General features: G+C 37.7%; 1 protein-coding gene across 1 annotated transcript; it reads right to left on the bottom strand.

Moving 5' to 3' along the window:
- Positions 1-6,828: 6,828 nt before the first annotated feature.
- On the bottom strand, positions 6,829-7,632 carry LOC138902288 (uncharacterized). The gene has a single exon (XM_070190132.1). The coding sequence runs from the start codon at positions 7,630-7,632 to the stop codon at positions 6,829-6,831; it is 804 nt and encodes a 267-aa protein (XP_070046233.1).
- Between the last annotated feature and the right edge of the window lie 12,182 nt (positions 7,633-19,814).

The following is a 19,814-nucleotide window of genomic DNA, read 5'->3' as shown; positions in this document are numbered from 1 at the left end:
TGGTCAAATTCACCAAAAGTCAAACTTGGTCAACTCTTCCAACTTAAAGCTTCAATCATGAAATTCATTCTTCCAAATCAATTCCGAATAACTTGAAAACCAAAACCGACAATTCGTAGAAGTTATAACATATCATATGGAGCTACTCATGCCCTCAAACTGCCGAGCGAAGTTTGAATGCTCAAAACAACTAGTCGGGTCACTACATTAGTAGAAAAGTTATGTCGATGGGAGTGTTCGTGATGTTGTATTCATGGTTGGAGAGAGGGTATTGCTCCAAGCTTCATCCATGAAGGGTGTGATGAGGTTCAGAAAGAAGGGAAAGTTTATCCCTTGGTATATAATATGCTTCGAGATTCTTGAGAAAATGGGGGTGTCTTACAAGCTTGCATTACCACCTAGCTTATCAGCAGTTCATCTGATGTTCCATGTCTCCATGCTCGAAAAATATCATGGTGATCTGTCCCATGTGTTAAATTTCAGCTTATTCCAATTGGACAAGGATTTTACTTATGAGGAGGAGCCGGAGGCCATTTTAGCCCGGTAGGTCCGAACGTTGAGTTCTAAGAGTTATCCTTCAACTCGTGTGCAGTGGAGAGGTAAGCCTATCGAGGAAGCCACGTGGGAGTCTGATTCTGACATACGGAGTAGATACCCTCACCTTTTTACCATTTCAGGTACCTTTCTATTCCGGTTCGAGCACAAACGTTTATTTTAGAGGTGGAGAATGTGATGATCTGATAGTTCATTTTGAGTTTTTGCCTTTATTTTCATGTTCCTAGACCTAGACTAGATCTGTTTAGTGTTCCCTAATTTTCATGCGCAGTCCGTGTCTTGTTCCAAAAAGTTTTTATGTGAAAAATTGAAGAAACTATGAAATTTTACCTTAAAACTAATTTGAGTTGACTACGGTCAACATTTGTACAAATGGACTCGGATCAGTATTTTGAAGGCCCGATGGATCCGTATCGTGATTTAGGACTTGGGCCTATGCCCGAATCAAATTCAGAACTCCCTAACTTTATTTAACATGATTTGCTAAAACCTAGTAATTAGAAGGCTTAAAGAATTCTTAAGTTTGACTGTAGGTTGATTTTGTTGCTGACAGGTACGGATTTTGGTCCCGAAACTTGGAATAGGTTCATCTCACTATTTATGACTTGTCTATAAAATTTGGTACAGAACGGAGTTGATTTGAGTTGATTCGGACATTCGGTTGTAAATTTGAAAAGTTCTCAAGTTTCATGAAACACATCATACATTTGTATGTCTGATTCATAGTTCTAGGTATTATTTTGGTATTTCGATCGCGTGAGAAAGTTCGTATGAGTTTATGGTGAGTTTCGAAGTGTTTTGGAAATTTTTAGAGTTGCTCGTGTGAGCAGGTACTACAGGCCTCGCAAATACAAAGTGGGAGGTCGCAATTACGATGTATGGCATAGTTTGATAGGGTTGCAAATGTGAACCCTGTGTTCGTACTTGCGAAGGTGGTATGGGTAGGCAGTGATCGCATTTGCGATCATTTTGATTGCTTTTGCGAAAGTACAATGTTTGCATTTGCGAACAAGTCGTCGCATTTGTGATGACAACAGGAATGTGAGGGCTTCGCTTTTGCAATGCTTGCTTTGCATTTGCGGGGTTCGCATTTTCGAAACCCAGGTTGCATTTGTGACACCTACGATTGGACAAAAAGCTAAAGGACGGGTGTTTTAGCCTCATTTACATATTTTTGAACCCTAGGCTCGATAGTAGGCGATTTTGGAAAGGGAAGTTTTATCTACAAACCTTGGGTGAGTGATTCTAATCAATTTCTAATCATATTCCATCAATATATTTTAGATTTTAAAATCAAAATTATGTGACTCAAAGTGAAAATTGTGAAACCTTGTCATGTTTTTGAAAAATTATAAATTGAGTTTTGAGAGTCGATTTGGACTTAAATTTTGAAACTATCACATATATGAACTCATGGGGTCATGGGTAGTCGGAATCTACCATTGGACTCAGGATTTGACCGGGCGGGCCCCGAGTCGACCTTTTGGGAAAAGTGTAAAGATCTTTGTTTTATCTATTGTAATTGATTTTCCTAGCATTGTTTGATGATATTAAGTCGATTTTGGTTAGATTCGATTAGTTTGGAGGCCCCGATTGAGATTTGATTTGATTGGGGAGTGAGGTAAGTGTTGGGTCTAACCTGGATTTGAGAGAATTAGGAACCCTTGAACTATATGTTATGTGAATTAAGTGTTAAACGGAAGATATGCGATGTGACGAGTGTATATACGCCGTCAAAAAAATTATTTCCATGTTTTCTTGTATTTCATGAATAATCTCATTCCATGCCTTAATTGTTACATGTTTTGCTTTCTATGTCATTACTTGTTACTTGATATTAATTATTCTTGTATTGAATTGTTCGTCCCTTCCATGAATCTGTGATTATTTGCTACTTACCTCAACTGTTTTACTTGCACACCTTAATTGTCACGTACTTGACTTGTCTTGTTGCTTTTGTACTATTTGTTGCTTTCCTTGATTATTACGTGGTTCATTTATTGCCTTGTACTCATAATCTTTGATTGTAGAATTCTTGTAAATTGAATTATTGGATTGTTAATGTTTATTGAGATTGTTTGTGGATACGGTTGCACGTCGCAACGAGAATTAAAGGATATAAATTGAAATGGTGGAATAAGGGATTTTGATATTGATTATAATGATATGGTGGGATCGGGTTATGCGCCACAACGGGTTGTATATGTGATTCTTGATATTGATAAATGATGTTATGGTGAAATAAGGGAGGATTGTGAATGTACAGTGGTATCGAGTTACGCGCCGCAACGGATTGTGTGTTGTACTCGCTGTTGTTATTGTGTTAGTTTTCAGCATTTTTATATTAAATTATGAGGTCTGTTATTCTCGGTTCTTTGATTATGAGGTTGAGTTCATTTTCATAAATTAACTACTTTACTTTCATTCCTGTCTTTTTCCCTATTATTATTATTATCATTACTGCATTCAGGTTATTGTAAGTAGCCCATCTTAGCCTTGTCACTACTTAGTCGATGTTAGGCTCGGCACTTATAGAGTACGTGGGGACGGTTGTACTCATACTACACTCTGCACTTCTTGTGCAGATTTCAGAGTGGGTCCTAGCGGCGTTCAATAGATTTGCTCGGATCCAGTTGTCAACAGAGACTTGAGGTACAACTGCACAGTATCTGCAGCCCTGAAGTCCCCTTCTCTCCTATCTTTACTACTTTTTTGAGTTTCAAAATAGTGTATTTTTATCCATACCATGGTTGTAGCACTCTAGATGTTCGTGTACCCGTGACACCAGTTTCTGGGTTATGTTTAGACTCGCTATTCAGTATTATTATGCTATACTACAGACTTATGTCGTTTCCCTTGTTAATAAATTATCATAAATTATTAAAAATCAGTAAATTCTCTGTTCACGTCGGCTTGCCTAGCAAGTAGATGTTAGATGCCATCATGACCTCGAGGTTGGAATTTTGGGTCGTGACACTATTAGCATTCTTATAACTTTCATTCTATCTACAAGTACAAACGTTTCATCATAGTCAATGCACTCCTCTTGATTGTATCCCTGAATCACCAGTCTGGCCTTGTTCTTTGTGATATTTTTTTATTCATCCAGCTTGTTTCTTAACACACATCCGGTACCTATGACAGTTTTGTTCTCGGGTCTTTGTACCAAGTGTCAGACCTTGCTTCTTTCAAACATATTTAGCTCCTCTTGCATGGATAAAATCTAAACTGGATCCTTTAGAGCTTCCTTGGTGGTCTTAGGTTCAACCTATGAGAGAAATGTTGTGAGTGCACATAGGTTTCTCAGAGATGACCTAGTTTGCACTCTTGCATTTGGATCAGAGATGATGTTCTCAAAAGGATGTGAACTTTGATGTTTGCATGGCATGATCTGCATACCCAAAGATGATTCACCCAAGGAGTGACCCAAAGGACCAGATTCAGTAAGTATCACTTCATTAGTCTGGTTAGCAGTCAGAGTAGTTCTCGCTTCTTTTTATTCCTCATGATCATAGTCTATTTCCTTGTGGTCTCTGGATCCATCTTCAGATTGAGGTTCAGATTCCTTAGGAGCTCCATCACCAGTGAGTCCTATATCATAGTCTTTATCCTGCAAACCTTTCTCGACCAAATTGTTAGATTCATCAAAAATAACATGAATATTTTTTTCTACACACATAGTTATTTTATTAAAAACTTTATAGGCCTTACTATGTGAAGAGTAACCCAAGAAAATTCCCTCATTAAACTTACCTAGACTTTCTTTTCCATTATTATGCACAAAACATTTGCACCCAAATGCTCTCATGTGAGTGATGTTGGGCTATGTACCTCAAAGAAACTCATAGGGAGTTTTCTCAAGAATTGGTCTCACCATGCATCAGTTCAGCAAGTAATAGGCAGTATTGACTGCCTCAGCCCAGAAACTCTTAGGCAATCCATTAGCAATCAACATGATCCTTCCCATATCTTCTAGGGATCTATTCTTTCTTTCTACAATCGCATTTTGTTATGGGGTTCTACGTGCAAAAAAATTATGATCAATACCATGTGAGTTACAGAACTCAAGGAATTTGTAATTTTCAAACTCAGTTCCATGGTCTGTTATTATACTTAATATATTGCAACCCAGTTTCTGCTGAATCATTCTGACAAATACATATAAAACATCAAAGGTTTCATATTTAGAACCCAAAAACAGAATCCATACATACCTAGAGAAGTCATCTATAATGATAAAAACATACCTCTTACCTCCTCTGCTCCTCACTCTCATTGGTCCACATAGGTCCATGTGAAGGAGTTATAGAGGTTTGGAGGTGCTGACAACCTATTTAGATTTAAAAGGTGACCTTACATGTTTCCCTCTAACACAGGCATCAAAAATCTTGTCTGAGGAGAACTCAACTTTTGGTAGACAAAGGACCAAGTCCTTTGCTGCCAACTAGTTGAGTTGAGAAATACTAGCATGACCTAGTCTTCAATGACATAGCAGTGGGTCATCTTCCGCTATACTTAAGCACGTGTGCTCACTCTGAGGAAGAGACATAATGGATATCTTGTGCACATTGTTATGTCTCTTACCTTTTAATACAACTTCATCAATATCAAGCTTAGTGATAGTATAGATTTTGGAATTGAATTTTACTTCATTTCCTTTATCACACATTTGAGAGATGCTAAGAAGACTGTGTTTAAGGCCTACCACATAATACACATCTTCTATAGCATGAGAGAGTGACTTACCAACTTTGCCAATACATGTTATCTGGACCTTTTTCCAATTTCCAAATGACACTCCCTCATTGGAAGGCTATCAGCAAGAGAAAGTTTTTCTTTTCTCCGGTCATATGTCTTGAGCATCCACTGCCTAGATACCGGTCTTGATTGTTCCATCTCACTTTAGCCTGCTCCAAAAATCACAAGTTAGTCTTGGGAACCCAGACAAGCTTGGGTCCTTTTTTTTGAAAAATAAAAGATGAATCAGATCTCTTCTTGACAAGAAGGGAAGAGGATTAGTTGCTGTTTGCTTATTAACATTAATCCACTTAGTATGGACTGAAGGCTTGGCTTTTGGTTCCTCTTCCTTCTTCAAATTTTTAGCAAGACCAAAGGTGTTTCTAAACTGAGCATGAATTTAGGTAGGACACGTATCTTTAAAGTGTCCTACCTTTCCACAATGAGTGTATATTTTATTATCATAAATTCCTACATACTTTGGATCAAACTTGGGAACAGGTTTTCTGTAACCAATTCCTGATTTGTTAGAGATGCAATTTTCATTCAGCCAATTCAAGGCATCTGAAGATCTATGCCATTTGCTTAGTCTAGATAGTTCATAATTATGCTTTTATAGATTTTCTTGCAGGACTTTATCCCTACATTCCGCATCACAAAGATTATCTTTAGCCCTTTTTAATTCCTTATCAAGCATATCCTGTAGATCACTCATTTTTTCCTTACCATGTATATCAGGAGACTTCTCATTTTTAGAAGTGAGCTTAAGAACCTGGTTCTTTAGGTCTTTGACATGTCCTTCTAGATTAGTTTTGTCATATTCAAGTTCTTTTAGATCAAGTTTGACACATGAAAGATTTCTTATTAACTGATCATTTCTAGTATTCATTTTATCCATTTCACTTAACATGGTCACAATTATGGCCATCAGTTATTTTTTAGATATAACATGAATGTTTTCTTTTAAGTTAGAGATACTTACATGATTTATTTCATCTTCAGTTTCTGAACCTCATGGCCATCATTCATATCACTTCTTCTTCTATTTGGCTTTCTTCAATCGCCATCAACGCCACTTCGATGTTTCCATCTCCAAAGTCAGCTTCCAAGGTTCTCAATATATCATGGGTAGAGATGCAAGAGGACACTTTGTTGATAATATTTTCGGGCATGTTTCTGTAAATCAGGTCCTTTGGTCTAGCATTTTTCTGGACTAGCTGATGATTTTCATCTTCGTATTCCTCTTCTCTCTTGTTGAATTTGTTACCTTCACCATCCATTTTGGTCGGGAGGATTGGTCCATGACTGATAATTACCCATAGGTCAAAGTCAGTGTCCTGAAGGAACGTTTTCATATGTAGCTTCCATTCATCATAGTGATGTCCATCAAATAAAGGAGGTCTTCCAATGTGTATTCCAAGCTATAATGGAGGCTCTATCTGCACTGCCTGATGTCATGAATTACAGCATAAAGACTTATAGCCTTATCTTCATTTTCTTCCTCCGTATCACTTTCACTTTCCTCCACTCAATTTATCACATTGGGCAATCCTTAACCATGTGATCTAGCTTGCTACACTTGTAGCACCCATCATAATTAGCTTTGTCAATCTGCTTAGGTTTACCACTGGTCTCTCTCTTAGATGCATTTTTGGAGTTCTTCATGAAACTCTTGAACTTAGCAAACATTGCTAGGTCAGGATCATCACTGTCAGATTCATCTTCCATATACGCCTTAAGGACCAAGGCCTTATCTCTATTTGGTTCTTCCATGTGTAGTTCTATCTTTCTCATTTGATGAGTCATTAAGTTTCCAACCAACTCATCAAGTGAGATTTTGTCTAGCTCCTTTGCTTCCTGGATCGCTGTGACTTTTGATTCCCATGAAGCTAGAATAATCCTTAGAACTTTGCTGACCAACTCTTTTGAGGCAAATACCTTTCCATGTGATTTCAATTCATTAGTTATTACGGTAAACCTAGTAATCATCTTCTGGATGGGCTCAGACTCCTTTATGGATAAGAGATCATAGTTTCTCATAAGTAGTTCTATCCTTGATCTCTTCACTTGGTTTGTTCCTTCATGAGCAGTTTGGAGTGCATCCCATATCTCCTTTGCATTAAAGCGCGCATAAATTCTGTTGTACTTATCAAGAACAAGTCTACATATAAGGATTTTCTTAGCCTTTGCATTCTTCTCCGTCATTCTGCAATCTGTTGCCACAAATTCAGAGGGGTCCTTAGGAACTGTTTCATTTTGTGTTTTTTTAGTAGGAGTCAATGGACCTTGGTTCACTATGGTCCATAGTTCATAGTCTTCAGCTGTCAAGAAGTCTTCCATTCTTGCTTTTCACCAACTGCAATATTTTCCATTGAGCATGGGTGGTCTTGTAGTTGATTGTCCTTCATTAATTCCGAGCGGAGCACTCATCATGCTTCCAAGATCTCTCTAGGTGTTAGCCTTGTGTGTGAGAGAACCTACTCTTATATGAATTGTTAGTTTGAGTACCCGTATGAATTACTAAAGAACTTGGTTCTATACAGTGTTCCTTAAATGTGAAATAAAGTAAACACATCAATTTTTACGTGAAAAATCATCCGGCTCAAAAGGTACAAAAATCACGACCTATTGCGTAGGATTTTCAACTTCAACTTCACTAGAACAATGAGCCAAAATGTATCAATTACAAGACTGTAATTCAATACTCTCCAGTACTCCTACTACGACCTTTTGATTTACAAGTTACACTAACTTGTAAAGCAAACACTCACTGCAACTTACTAATTGTTTGTGACAGTTTGATTACAACTCAATTTCCTAAAACACATTCACTAGACCGACTCAAGAAGAACACAACAGTGGTACTCGACTAGAGTGTGCAAAATGTAGTTCTTCGGTTGATGTGTAATAGGATAATCACAGAAGTCCAAAATAGATAGTATTTAAACGCCTGGACTTGAAGATCTTCTGGGAGTCCTATTCATAGTCAGCTTCTCGTTTGATAGGACTCCTACTTTTTAGGACTCCACAAGTTTTGGTACTCTTGTCTCTTAATAATTTATTCTTATCTTATTAGGCAACAAGCCTTATCATATGTAGCAGCCTTTTTCCACCAAACTCGGACCTGAGTAACTTTGAGATAAAGTTATTGTCTTGCACAGACGAACAATCATCAACCCCAGGAGCTGGTCCTTTACCCTGAGGAGCTAGTTCTTAGAACAGTTAAGCAGCGTTGAGGACCTGGTTCTTTGGACGTTGCATCTAAAAACAATTTGTTAATCATCAAAATTTCTATACTAAACATACATTGTCGGGTGTACTTTTTTGTTCCGTTATTCGCATTAGAGTCCCGATTCATACTGATTTCCATTGTATAATGCTCATTAAAAGAAGAAGCGCTCCTACCAAGATTTTGTTCATATACAGAACTCGAACAAAACCTCTTATTAAGGGTAGTGTTGCTTATCAGGCGGATCAGACCAATATTTAGGGTTAACGACTCGGCTTATCAATTATCGACTTTTAAATGTACTAATTTGCTAGCAACCCGATAAGATATTGGTTGATTCGATATCGGGTTAGCAATTATCATCGATCGAATTAGACGGTTTATCGAATAAATCTAAGAGAAAGACAATGAAAATGAGATCAGTACAATCTACTTCTAAAATCACGTGTACAACTATTACTTAATGCTCATTCATTCAGCGGTGATAATACAGAAACAAAAGTTCAAGGATGTCATCTTTGCTGGAAACAAAAGTACTATCTTTTGTAATAAAATAGAGAAACAAAAGTTCAATTTTCATCATCTTTACTGGAAACAAAAGTTTTAATAATACCAAGGAAACTACTTTGGAGTGTGGTTGCTCGTTATTTTAAAGAAGTACGCCTTTACTGTTAATAACTAATGATAGATACTTTATATACATAAGGGTAGAAATATAAATATAATAATGTTAATGAGTTAATAATTTGGTCGATAAGAAAATTGAGTAATTCGTGTCGATAAACTTTTATTCTAAATTTTAATCCGTTTGCCCAGTAAGCTAATTTTACGATTAAGTTATCAGTTACAATTTGATTTTGAACGGTCCTAATTAAAGGTAATGGATCCTACCGGTCTCACAAAATCCTAGACTATTTTAACTTTTGTCTTTTTGATTTGCTAAAGGATGTTGGTAAATAGTACAACTAGTAGGAAGAGAGAAAATTATTTTCCTTCAGCAAATGCGCTAACTTCCTCATCTGTAATAGGAGTTAACTTCTTTGTGCTAAATCACACTGAAAAACTGACTTCACCTATCTTGATCTCCTCTATTACTCTTCTCAATGCCCAAGGCTATATATATATATATATATATATATATATATATATATATATATAAAGAAGAGAGAAGAGGAGGTCGACCAAGGACTGACCAAGGGCATTATGACCATTTCAAAAATATAACTGCATTGTTTGCTTGTATGGTAGGCTCAAAAGCTTGGTTGTAGCCTATGGGTTCCTAATGACCGAAAAAACAAAATCAATGTGGCCCTAAGCTATTGAATTCTTCAGGTGAACCCCACTTCCTATCCAACCTTAACTTGCTTCTTTAAATACACCACTTGACTACTATTACTTTTTTTTTGTTTGAAAGTAGATTACTTCTCTATTCGCACTTTCACTGTTTAAAAAATATTTTTTTCAATAAGTATTTTCAACTAGAAAAATTATCTATTAGGTAATTTTATATTTTAAACATTCATTTGAATAAAAACATATTATGGTAACATACATTTATATATAATAATTCTATTATCTCCTTAAGAAAAATTATTTCATTTGTTTTATTTACTGAATATTTTCTGTAAAGAATATTAAAAAAGAGTGGCAATAATTTATGTAGATTTTTATTAAAATGTTCTTATATTAATATCAATTTATATCATTTTATACAAATTCTCATTAAATTGCAATTTCAATTGGAACGCTTTATAAAATCAGTAAACAAATATATTTAAGAATAAAATATAGTTTCAAGTAACTTTTTTATTATAGGATATTGAAATTTGTTAAAATTATATAAAAATAATTCCCTTTATAAAACATGATTTGAGAATAATCTAAACAAAAAATTAAGACAACTAATTTGGGGGATATTTTTTCATTATTATATATTAGGCAGCATGAGAAGTATCATTATGTATAATTATACTTCTCCCTCTATGATCAAATTTAGTTGGTTACTTCCTCTATTTTTAATAAAAAATTCAACATTACATAAATTTCAAAATACATAAATATAAAATTAGCTATTTTAAAAAATTCTAAACAAATAGTTACAGTAAAGAAAGTGGTACTACATCCCAGAGTATCTCAATCATATCAAATGTAACTAGAAAAAATATGTGATAAAAATAATTACTTATTTTTTAATGAATTATCCAAATATGTCTTTAAAGAAGAATAAACTACACATTTACTTATTATTATTTTTTCAATAATTCAAAATCACGATTATTATTTCAAATAACAAAAAAATAAGATTTTTGCATCATCTATTTGGAAATATAATAAATATATCTTATTATTCAAATTTTGATTAATAAGAAAGAAAAGAAATATATTAACACAATTAAAAATACTAAAAGAGTACAACTATATAATAATGAGAAAGTACATCATGACTTATTTTTCAACTGCCTTTTTAATCATTTTTTTTATAATTAATTTTATGTTTGGTGGTGCGAAACTATTTTTTTAAGTAAAAAAGTGTAAAACCTATGTAGAAATACTCTAACTTGTACTTGAAGTATCGTATAATCTTTGTTATAATGAAGTGTCGGACTACGACAGGTATTACAATGTGATTGTAGTAATACGATTTCAGAAATATTAAAAATGCACATAACGCAACATATAAAAGACAATATAGGTAAACATGAATATATACGTTATCACACAAAATTCTATTTTCTTTCTTCTTTCTTTAAAGACGAATAAAGTGTGTAATTAGCAATAGTTCAACAAATATTATGTAAAGACCTGACCGGTCGTTTTGAGTATTACAGCCCTTTTCCTCCATTTGCTGCTCAATTTATGCTTTACAGCATTTTAAGACTTACCGGGTTAGTTGGTTCTGATCCGAATTCAGAGTGAAATGAGACACTTAGTCTCATAATTAAAAATTTTAAGTTAGAAAGGTTGACCGGATGTGCACCTATATGTAAAAGACCTCGGATTTGAATTCTGATAATTCCAACAGCTCCGTATGGTGATTTTGGACTTAGGAGCACGTCCGAAAAATTATTTGGAGGTTCGTAGTGGAATTAGGCTTAAAATGGTGAAAAATTAAATTTTTGGGAAGTTTGACCGGGGGTTGACTTTTTGATATCGGGGTTGAAATTCAATTCTGAAAATTTGAATACCTCTGTTATGTCATTTATGACTTGTGTGCAAAATTTGAGGTCAATCGGACGTGATTTGATAGGTTCCGAAGTCATTTGTAGAGATTAGAAATTTCAAAGTTCATTAGGTTTGAATTGGGGTATAATTCTTGGTTTTAGCGTTGTTTAAGATAATTTGAGGATTCGACTAAGTTCGTATGATGTTTGAAGACTTGTAGGTATATTTGGTTGAGGTCCCTGGGGCCTCGGGTTGAATTCGGATGGTTAACGGATCAAAAATTTGGACTTGAACGACTGTTGGAATTTTCTAATATCTGATTTTGTTTTCCTTCTACGCAATCGCGTAGGCTTAGTTGGACAGTGGAGTTTTATTCTATGCAATCGCGTGGGGATATCCACGATCGCGTAGGATTAAGTGGGGGCTACTGAGTTTTATTGTATGTGATCGCGTGAAGAGGGATGCGATCGCGTAGCTCTAGGATTTTGTGACTCGCGAACGCGTGAAGAAGGTCGCGATCGGGTAGAGTAAGTGGAGCGGAAATAGAAGTCACGTGTTTTGTGCTTCGCGATCGCGTGGACGAGTCCGCGATCGAGTAGATCTGTGATGTTGTGCATCGTGATCGCGTGGGAAAGTCCGCGATCGCGTAGGGTTAAATCTGGGCAGTGGAAAACTGTTCTTCACGATCGCGTGAGAATGTTCGCGATCGCGTAGAGAAAATGACTGGGCAGAGAGTTTAAGTTCTGAAAATGGGACTTTGTCCCATTTTTCATTTTTGACGGATTGGAGCTCGGGAAGAGGCAATTTTTGGGAGTTTTTCAAAGAAAACAACGGTGTAAGTGTTCTTAACTCTATATTGGTTAAATTGCCCGAATCCATGGTTGTTTTTAATATTTAATTGGTGAATTAAGTTGGAAAATTGTGAAAACTCTCTTGGTTTAATTTGGAGATTTGAGGGTCGAGTTGATGTCGGATTTGAGTAAAATTTGTATGGTTGGACTTGTGGTTGAATTCAAATTTGGAGATTTGAGGGTCGAGAGAGGTTTCTAACTGCTGATATTCAAATTATTGCTATATGGCACGGAAGATGTATGAAAGTATTTCTCATGGGATTATCGTAAATGGAAGATGTGTTAGCCATTTTAGTGCTAGATTTAGGATCTGTTGCGGTGATTCATGTGTTCGATGAATTTGAAGATTGAGAGTTCTCAGAAGTATATTGTTTCGTGGTTGTGACCTATTTGAGGTGACTATTTTATTTAAAACTCGGGGGAGACACTAGTTGCGTTAATTATTTGTGATAGCTATGCGCTATGAGTGCGTATATATGTGAGGTTTGAGCCCATTTGCGGGCATTAGAGCAAGTATTCATACTCGGAAGAATACTTACGCTATTATATGCCTGGAGTTGACTGTTAAGCGTAAAGTTATAACGTTTCCCGTATTCGTACCTTTGTTGAGAACTATTTAGGCTATACTTGAGGATACAAAGAAGATGATTCCCTAAACAAATGGGGTAGTTACTAATTCTGCGTAACATTGCCGATTTGAAGTGCGATAACAGACTTTGCACATGCTTACACTATGGCATGCTATTTATACCAGTCCAGGAGCATGAGAATCGTATGTCATTATCATATACAAGTGTACTTGTTTAATTTCTCTTGTATGATATACTGGGACTGGAGGCCTGTGACCATGCCGGGCGATTCATATTATTGGCACGTGAGTTGTCCGTGCCCTGTGTGGGAATTTTATTTCTTTTATAATTTATCAGATTTCATTACTTTCCTTCCTCTACGATAAAAATTGCATGAGCAACGTATTTGAGAAATTATGTACATGCGCCTACGGTTTTCCTCTTCACGAAATTTGAGGAGTTGGTTGTAACATTGTGGTTGAGGTGGTGCTTGTTGAACTTGCAATATGGTTATCTTCCTTGAGACATCTCCCATATATGGGTACACAGATTGCGCAGTGGTGGCTGGAGTAATATTGATGTGGCGTGTCTGTGAGATAGTTGTGTTTAATAATATAAGGTCATCAGACCTAGAATGGGTACTATCTTATTTGATTACAGTATATTCGGAAGGATAATATTGAAAGCCGGCTTAGAAATTTGCTATGGTTCTTGTCGAAGGAGGGGGAGCTCCATAACTGGTGGATCTGATGAATGGTTACAAGTTTCAGCGTGTTTCTTTAATTATCAACAGTGTACGAAGGTGTTGGGATGAGGTTTTGTTCGATATGGGGTTTAATGCTAGTACTTGGTTGGTTTGGAGTAGTTACTGTGATCACGAATGGTGCAACGAGTGGGCGAGTTGTGTAATATGCTGGGTGATTATAGTTATAGCTCGATGCAGCTTGTTCAGACTCATATAGTGTGTAAATATAAGATTCGTATCTTGAAAAGAAATTCAGAAGGTTGGGAATTGAATTCCAAGGTTTTGGGCTAAGGCTAAATTAAGGATTTCCAGTTGTATTTTGTTTTCAGACCTATGTGGAATAGGGTGACATGGGATCACCCCTGGGTACGCGCGTGGTAAGATGGAATAGTGATTTGATGGCTTGGAACAACTCTTGGCATGTTCGAGGACGAACGTATGTTTAAGTGGGGGAGAATGTAACGACCCGACAGGTCGTTTTGAGTATTACTGCCCCTTTCCCCCATTTAATGCTCACTTTATGCTTAACAACCATTTTAAGACTTACCGGGTTAGTTGGTTTGGGTCTGGAGAGAATTGAGAGTGAAATGAGACAATTAGTCTCCTAATTGAAAATTTTAAGTTAGAAAAGTTGACCGGATGTTGTCCTATATGTAAAAGACCTCGGATTTGAATTCTGATAATTCCAACAGCTATGTATGGTGATTTTGGACTCAGGAGCGTGTCCAAAAATATTTGGAGGTCCGTAGTGGAATTAGGCTTAAAATGGCGAAAAATCGAATTTTTGGGAAGTTTGACCGGGAGGTGACTTTTTGATATCGGGGTTGAAATTCAATTCTGAAAATTTGAATACCTCTGTTATGTCATTTATGACTTGTGTGCAAAATTGGATGTCAATCGGATGTGATTTGATAGGTTCCAGAGTCATTTGTAGAAATTAGAAATTTCAAAGTTCATTAGGCTTGAATTGGGGTGTAATTCTTGGTTTTAGCGTTGTTTGAGATGATTTGAGGATTCGACTAAGTTCGTATGATGTTTGAAGACTTGTAGGTATATTTGATTGAGGTCCCGGGGGCCTCGTGTTGAATTCAAATGGTTAACGGATAAAAAATTTTGACTTAAAAAGTTGCTGGAATTTTCTAATATTTGATTCTGTTTTCCTTCTACACGATCGCGTGAATGTGTCTGCGATCGCGTAGGCTTAGTTGGGCAGTGGAGTTTTGTTCTATGCAATCGCGTGAGGATATCCGCTATCGCGTAGGGTTAACTGGGGGGCTGCTGAGTTTTGTTCTACGCGATCGCGTAGCTCTGGGATTTTGTGACTCGTGAATGCTTGAAGAAGGTCGCTATCACGTAGAGTAAGTAGAGCGGAAATAGAAGTCATGCATTTTGTGCTTCGTGATCGCGTGGACGAGCCCGCGATCACGTAGGTCTGTGATGTTGTGCATCGCGATCGCGTGGGAAAGTCCGCATTCATGTAGGGTTAAATCTGGGCAGTGAAAAACTGTTCTTCGCGATCGCGTGGGAATGTTCGTGATCGCGTATAGCAAATGACTAGGCAGAGAGCTTAAGTTCTGAAAATGGGACTTCGTCCCATTTTCTATTTTTGACGGATTGGAGCACGAGAAGGGGCGATATTTGGGAGTTTTTCAAGGAAAACTGCGGGGTAAGTGTTCTTAACTCCATATTGATTAAATTACCCGAATCCATGGTTATGTTTGACATTTAATTGGTGAATCAAGTTGGAAAATTGTGAAAACTCTCTTGGTATAATTTGGAGATTTGAGGGTCGAGTTGATGTCGGATTTGAGTAAAATTTATATGGTTGGACTCGTGGTTGAATGGGCATTCATATTTTGTAACTTTTGTAGGGTTCGGAGATGTGGGCGAATTTTGAGCTAATTTTCGGAATTTTATGGAAAATTAGTATTTTCATGAGGAATTAATTCCAATAAATTTTATTGACTGAATCGAATTATTTGTGGCTAGATTCGAGGCGTTTGGAGGCCAATTCACGAGGAAACGACATTGCAGAGTAAAGAATTTCATGGTTTGAGGTAAGTACCAATTTTAAATGTGGTCGCGAGGGTATGAAACCCCAGAAATTTGTGTCATGTGATTATTTTGGAGGTGACGCACATGCTAGGTGATGGGCGTGTGGGCGTGCACCGAGGGGATTGTGACTTGGTCCGTCCCGTGGAACTGTAAAGTTGAATAACTTGTTGTTAGTTCTCTATGTGTAGAAGAAATTTGACTGTAAATCATGTTACAAAATCATACTTAGGCAATGTGATAGTACTGTTGGGACCCGTAGAGGTCACGTACTTGTTGAATTATTTGCTAATTATTTTCTTGTACTCAGTCATGATTTTTCTTGCGTATCATACCTCAGTCTTTCTTGATATTTGTTGATACACTATGTTATCTTTGTTTGGACTTATCTTTGTGATTTCTGAGAACCTGAAAGACTAGAGAGGTTGAGAACTGAATAAGGCGGAGGGCCTATCGGTGAGGTAAGGATATTATGGCACGTGAGTTGTCCGTGCAGGATATTATAGCACGTGAGTTATCCGTACAGCACGTGAGTTGTCCGTGCGGATTATGGCGCTTGGGCTGTAGTAGCCCCTTCGGAGTCTGTACACCCCCAGTGAGTGCGGGTACCCATTGAGTGTGAGTGCTGAGGGCTGAGAGCCGAGTGGTTGAGTTGTTTTGATGAGTGTAGTGACTGTTGCCCTGGGAGGATGTACGTGCTTTCATTTGTTGTTGCACTTAATTGTTAACTATCATTGTTGTAAAATTCTCTGAATGATTTTATATCTGGATTACATGAAGTTGAGTTGTATAAAATTAACTTGACTTAAACTGTTGGATTTGAAAGTATGTCTATTCTTTGTTGGAATTACTGAAAGTGAACTATAACTGTGTAGCTCGTCATTATCTTCAGTTCTTTATTTATTATTGTTACTTGTTGAGTTGGTTGTACTCATACTATAGCTTGCACTTCGTGTGCAGATCCAAGTGCGGGCTCGTGCATTGCACGGGTACGCCATCTAGTGTGTGTGTGTGTGTGTGTGTGTGTATATATATATATATATATATACATACATATATGCAATTCTTGGGTAAACGATCTAGTTTTGTTTAACTCGTTATTCGGTTAAACTGCCAATTAATTATTTATTGATGTATAAATTGAGTCTTCATCCTTTTGATTTTACATGAAGTTTGTTTTAACACCTGCATATAGTGTTAAAATTATCTACAAATGTTAAGAATATAATGAATCAACAATATTCAATTTATTACTCACATTTATGGCTTTTTTGTTTTTTTTAGTTTTTCTACTATGTCTTTTGGGGAAAAAATCTTCAAAACCATCTTAGTGTATCATGTGTATCCCCTACGTATCTCTTGAATGTCCACGTATACATGTATTTGAGATACATGTGTCGTAAAGGAACCTTTTAAACTAGAATTTAACTATGTTCTAATCTTCCTCAAATTCTATATATTGCGACATCTATTTGTTCTTAATGAAATATGTAATATGGCCCTTAATTTGATTTCTTCTTAAGTGGGGTATCGAAAGGATACGCTGACAGGTACAAAGGCGACTGGTGGTGGAATGAAGTGGTCCAAGGCAAAGTGGAAAAGCATAAGGCGACGTACCTGAGTTTAGTAGGGAGCACATGCGGGGAGAAGAGGAGAACGGACATAGAGAGATAAAAGGTAGCTAGGAGGGAGGCGAAGTTGGCGGTCACGGAGGCTAAGACTGCTGCGTTTGCTCATCTGTACAAGGAACTGGCAGACAAAGGAGGGGATAAAAAGATCTTCCGATTTACCAAGGGAAGAGAAAGGAAGGCTCGGGATCTGGACCAAGTTAGGTGCATCAGAGAAGAGGATGACAGAGTATTGATGGGAGAGGCACAAATTAAGTGGAGATGACAGACTTACTTTCATAGACTTATGAATGAAGATGAAGACAAGGATATAGTGCTAGATGTTTTGGGACATTTCTTGAGTCACCGAAACTTTGGGTATTGTAGGCGCATTAGGGTTGAGGAGGTCGAGGGGGCTATGCGTATGATGAGTAGGGGTAGAGCGACTGGACCAAACGAAATTCCGATTGAATTTTGTAGGAGTGTTGGCAGAGAAGGTTTGGAGTGGCTGACTAGGCTGTTCAATATTATTCTCAGGACGAAGAGGATGTCGCATGAGTGGAGTTGGAGCACGATGGTACCATTGTACAAGAACAAAGGCGATATCCAGAATTATAACAACTATAGGGGTATCAAGTTACTAAGTCATACCATGAAAGTTTGGGAGAGGGTGGTGGAAAAGAGGGTGAGGAGAACTGTGTCTGTTTCTGATAACCAGTTCGGATTCATGCTGGGTCACTCAACTACGGAGGCTAACCACCTTATTAGGAGGTTGGTAAAATATTACAGGGATATGAAGAAGGATCTGCACATGGTGTTTATTGACCTGGAGAAAGCGTATGACAAGGTACCTAGGGAGGTTCTTTGGAGATGCCTGGAGGTGGAAGGTGTGCCGGTTGCTTACATTAGGGTGATTAAATACATATACGGGGAGCTAAGACTCGGGTTAGGATGGTGGGAGGCGACTCCGAGCATTTTCCGGTTTTTATGGGGCTGCACCAAGGATCTGCACTTAGCCCATTTTGTATTTGCCCTGGTGATGGACGCACTGACACACCATATTCAAGGGGAGGTGCCATGGTGTTATTCGCTGATGACATAGTTCTGATTGATGAGACGCGAGGCGGCGTTAACGAGAGGATGGAGGTTTGGAGATAGGCCATTGAGTCTAAAGGTTTCAAGTTTAGCAGTACTAAGATAGAATGCCTAGAGTGCAAGTTAAGCACCGAGTCGAGGGAAGTGGGCGTGGACGTGATGCTTGAATCACAGGTCAATCCCCAAGAGAAACAGTTTCAAGTACCTTGGGTCGGTTATACAGGGGGATGGGGGGATCGACAAAGATGTTGCGCACCGTATTGGGGTGGGGTGGATGAAGTGGAGGTTAGCATCTGGAGTCCTATATGACAAAAAGGTGTCATTGAGGCTCAAAGGTAAGTTCTATAGAGCGGTGGTTAGACCATCCATGTTGTATGGAGGAGAGTGTTGGCCGGTTAAGAACTCACATATCCAGAGGATGAAATTAGCAGAAATGAGAATGTTGAGGTGGCTGTGCGGGCACACTAGGATGGATAAGATTAGGAATGAAGATATTCAGGAGAAGGTGGGTGTGGCCCCTGATGGTTGACAAGATGCGGGAAGCTAGGCTCAGATGGTTCGGGCACGTGTAGAGTAGAAGTCCAAACACCCCAGTAAGGAGATGTGAGCGGTTGGCTTTGACAAGTATAAGAAGAGGTAGTGGGCGGCCTAAAAAGTATTGGAGAGAGGTGATCAGGCAGGACATGGCGAGGCTTCAGATTTCCGAGGACATAGCCCTTGATATGAAAGTGTGGAGGTCTAGCATTTGGGTTGTAGGATAGGGGGTAGCGGAGCTCTTTGCTACTCCGCACCGGTTGAGAGGCTAGTTTGACAGGGTTGTGTCCTAGAGTGCTAGTGGTTATTGTTGTGTCCACACTTCTCTTTCACTTTTTGTAGTACCGGGCCTTTCTTACGTGCTACTGTTATTGTTTTTCATCTATTTTCTAGTACTTTTGATTATGTTATTATTCTTATGCCTTCTACTGTTGGTACTGATATATTGTCTTTTCCGTCTGCTTGAGCCGAGGGTCTATCAGAAACAACCTCTCTACCCTTTGTTGTAGGGGTAAGGTCTGCGTACACTCTACCCTCCCCAGACCCCACTTGTGGGATTTTACTGGGTTGTTGTTGTTGTTGCCATGACATAATATCCACTATAAAAAAATTTGTGGATCATGACATTTGCCATGACATAATATCCACTATTAGGCCAAAGATTTCTTGCTATAAATA

This window comes from Nicotiana tomentosiformis, chromosome 12 (genome assembly GCF_000390325.3).
Source record: "Nicotiana tomentosiformis chromosome 12, ASM39032v3, whole genome shotgun sequence".
In the NCBI taxonomy this organism is placed as follows: domain Eukaryota; kingdom Viridiplantae; phylum Streptophyta; class Magnoliopsida; order Solanales; family Solanaceae; genus Nicotiana; species Nicotiana tomentosiformis.
The sequence above is the reverse complement of the archived record's forward strand: the minus strand, read 5'-3'. Positions and strand labels throughout refer to the sequence as shown.

Excerpts from the sequence above, each read along its gene's own strand:
- LOC138902288 (XM_070190132.1), bottom strand. The coding sequence starts at position 7,632 with ATGGAAGACTTCTTGACAGCTGAAGACTATGAACTATGGACCATAGTG.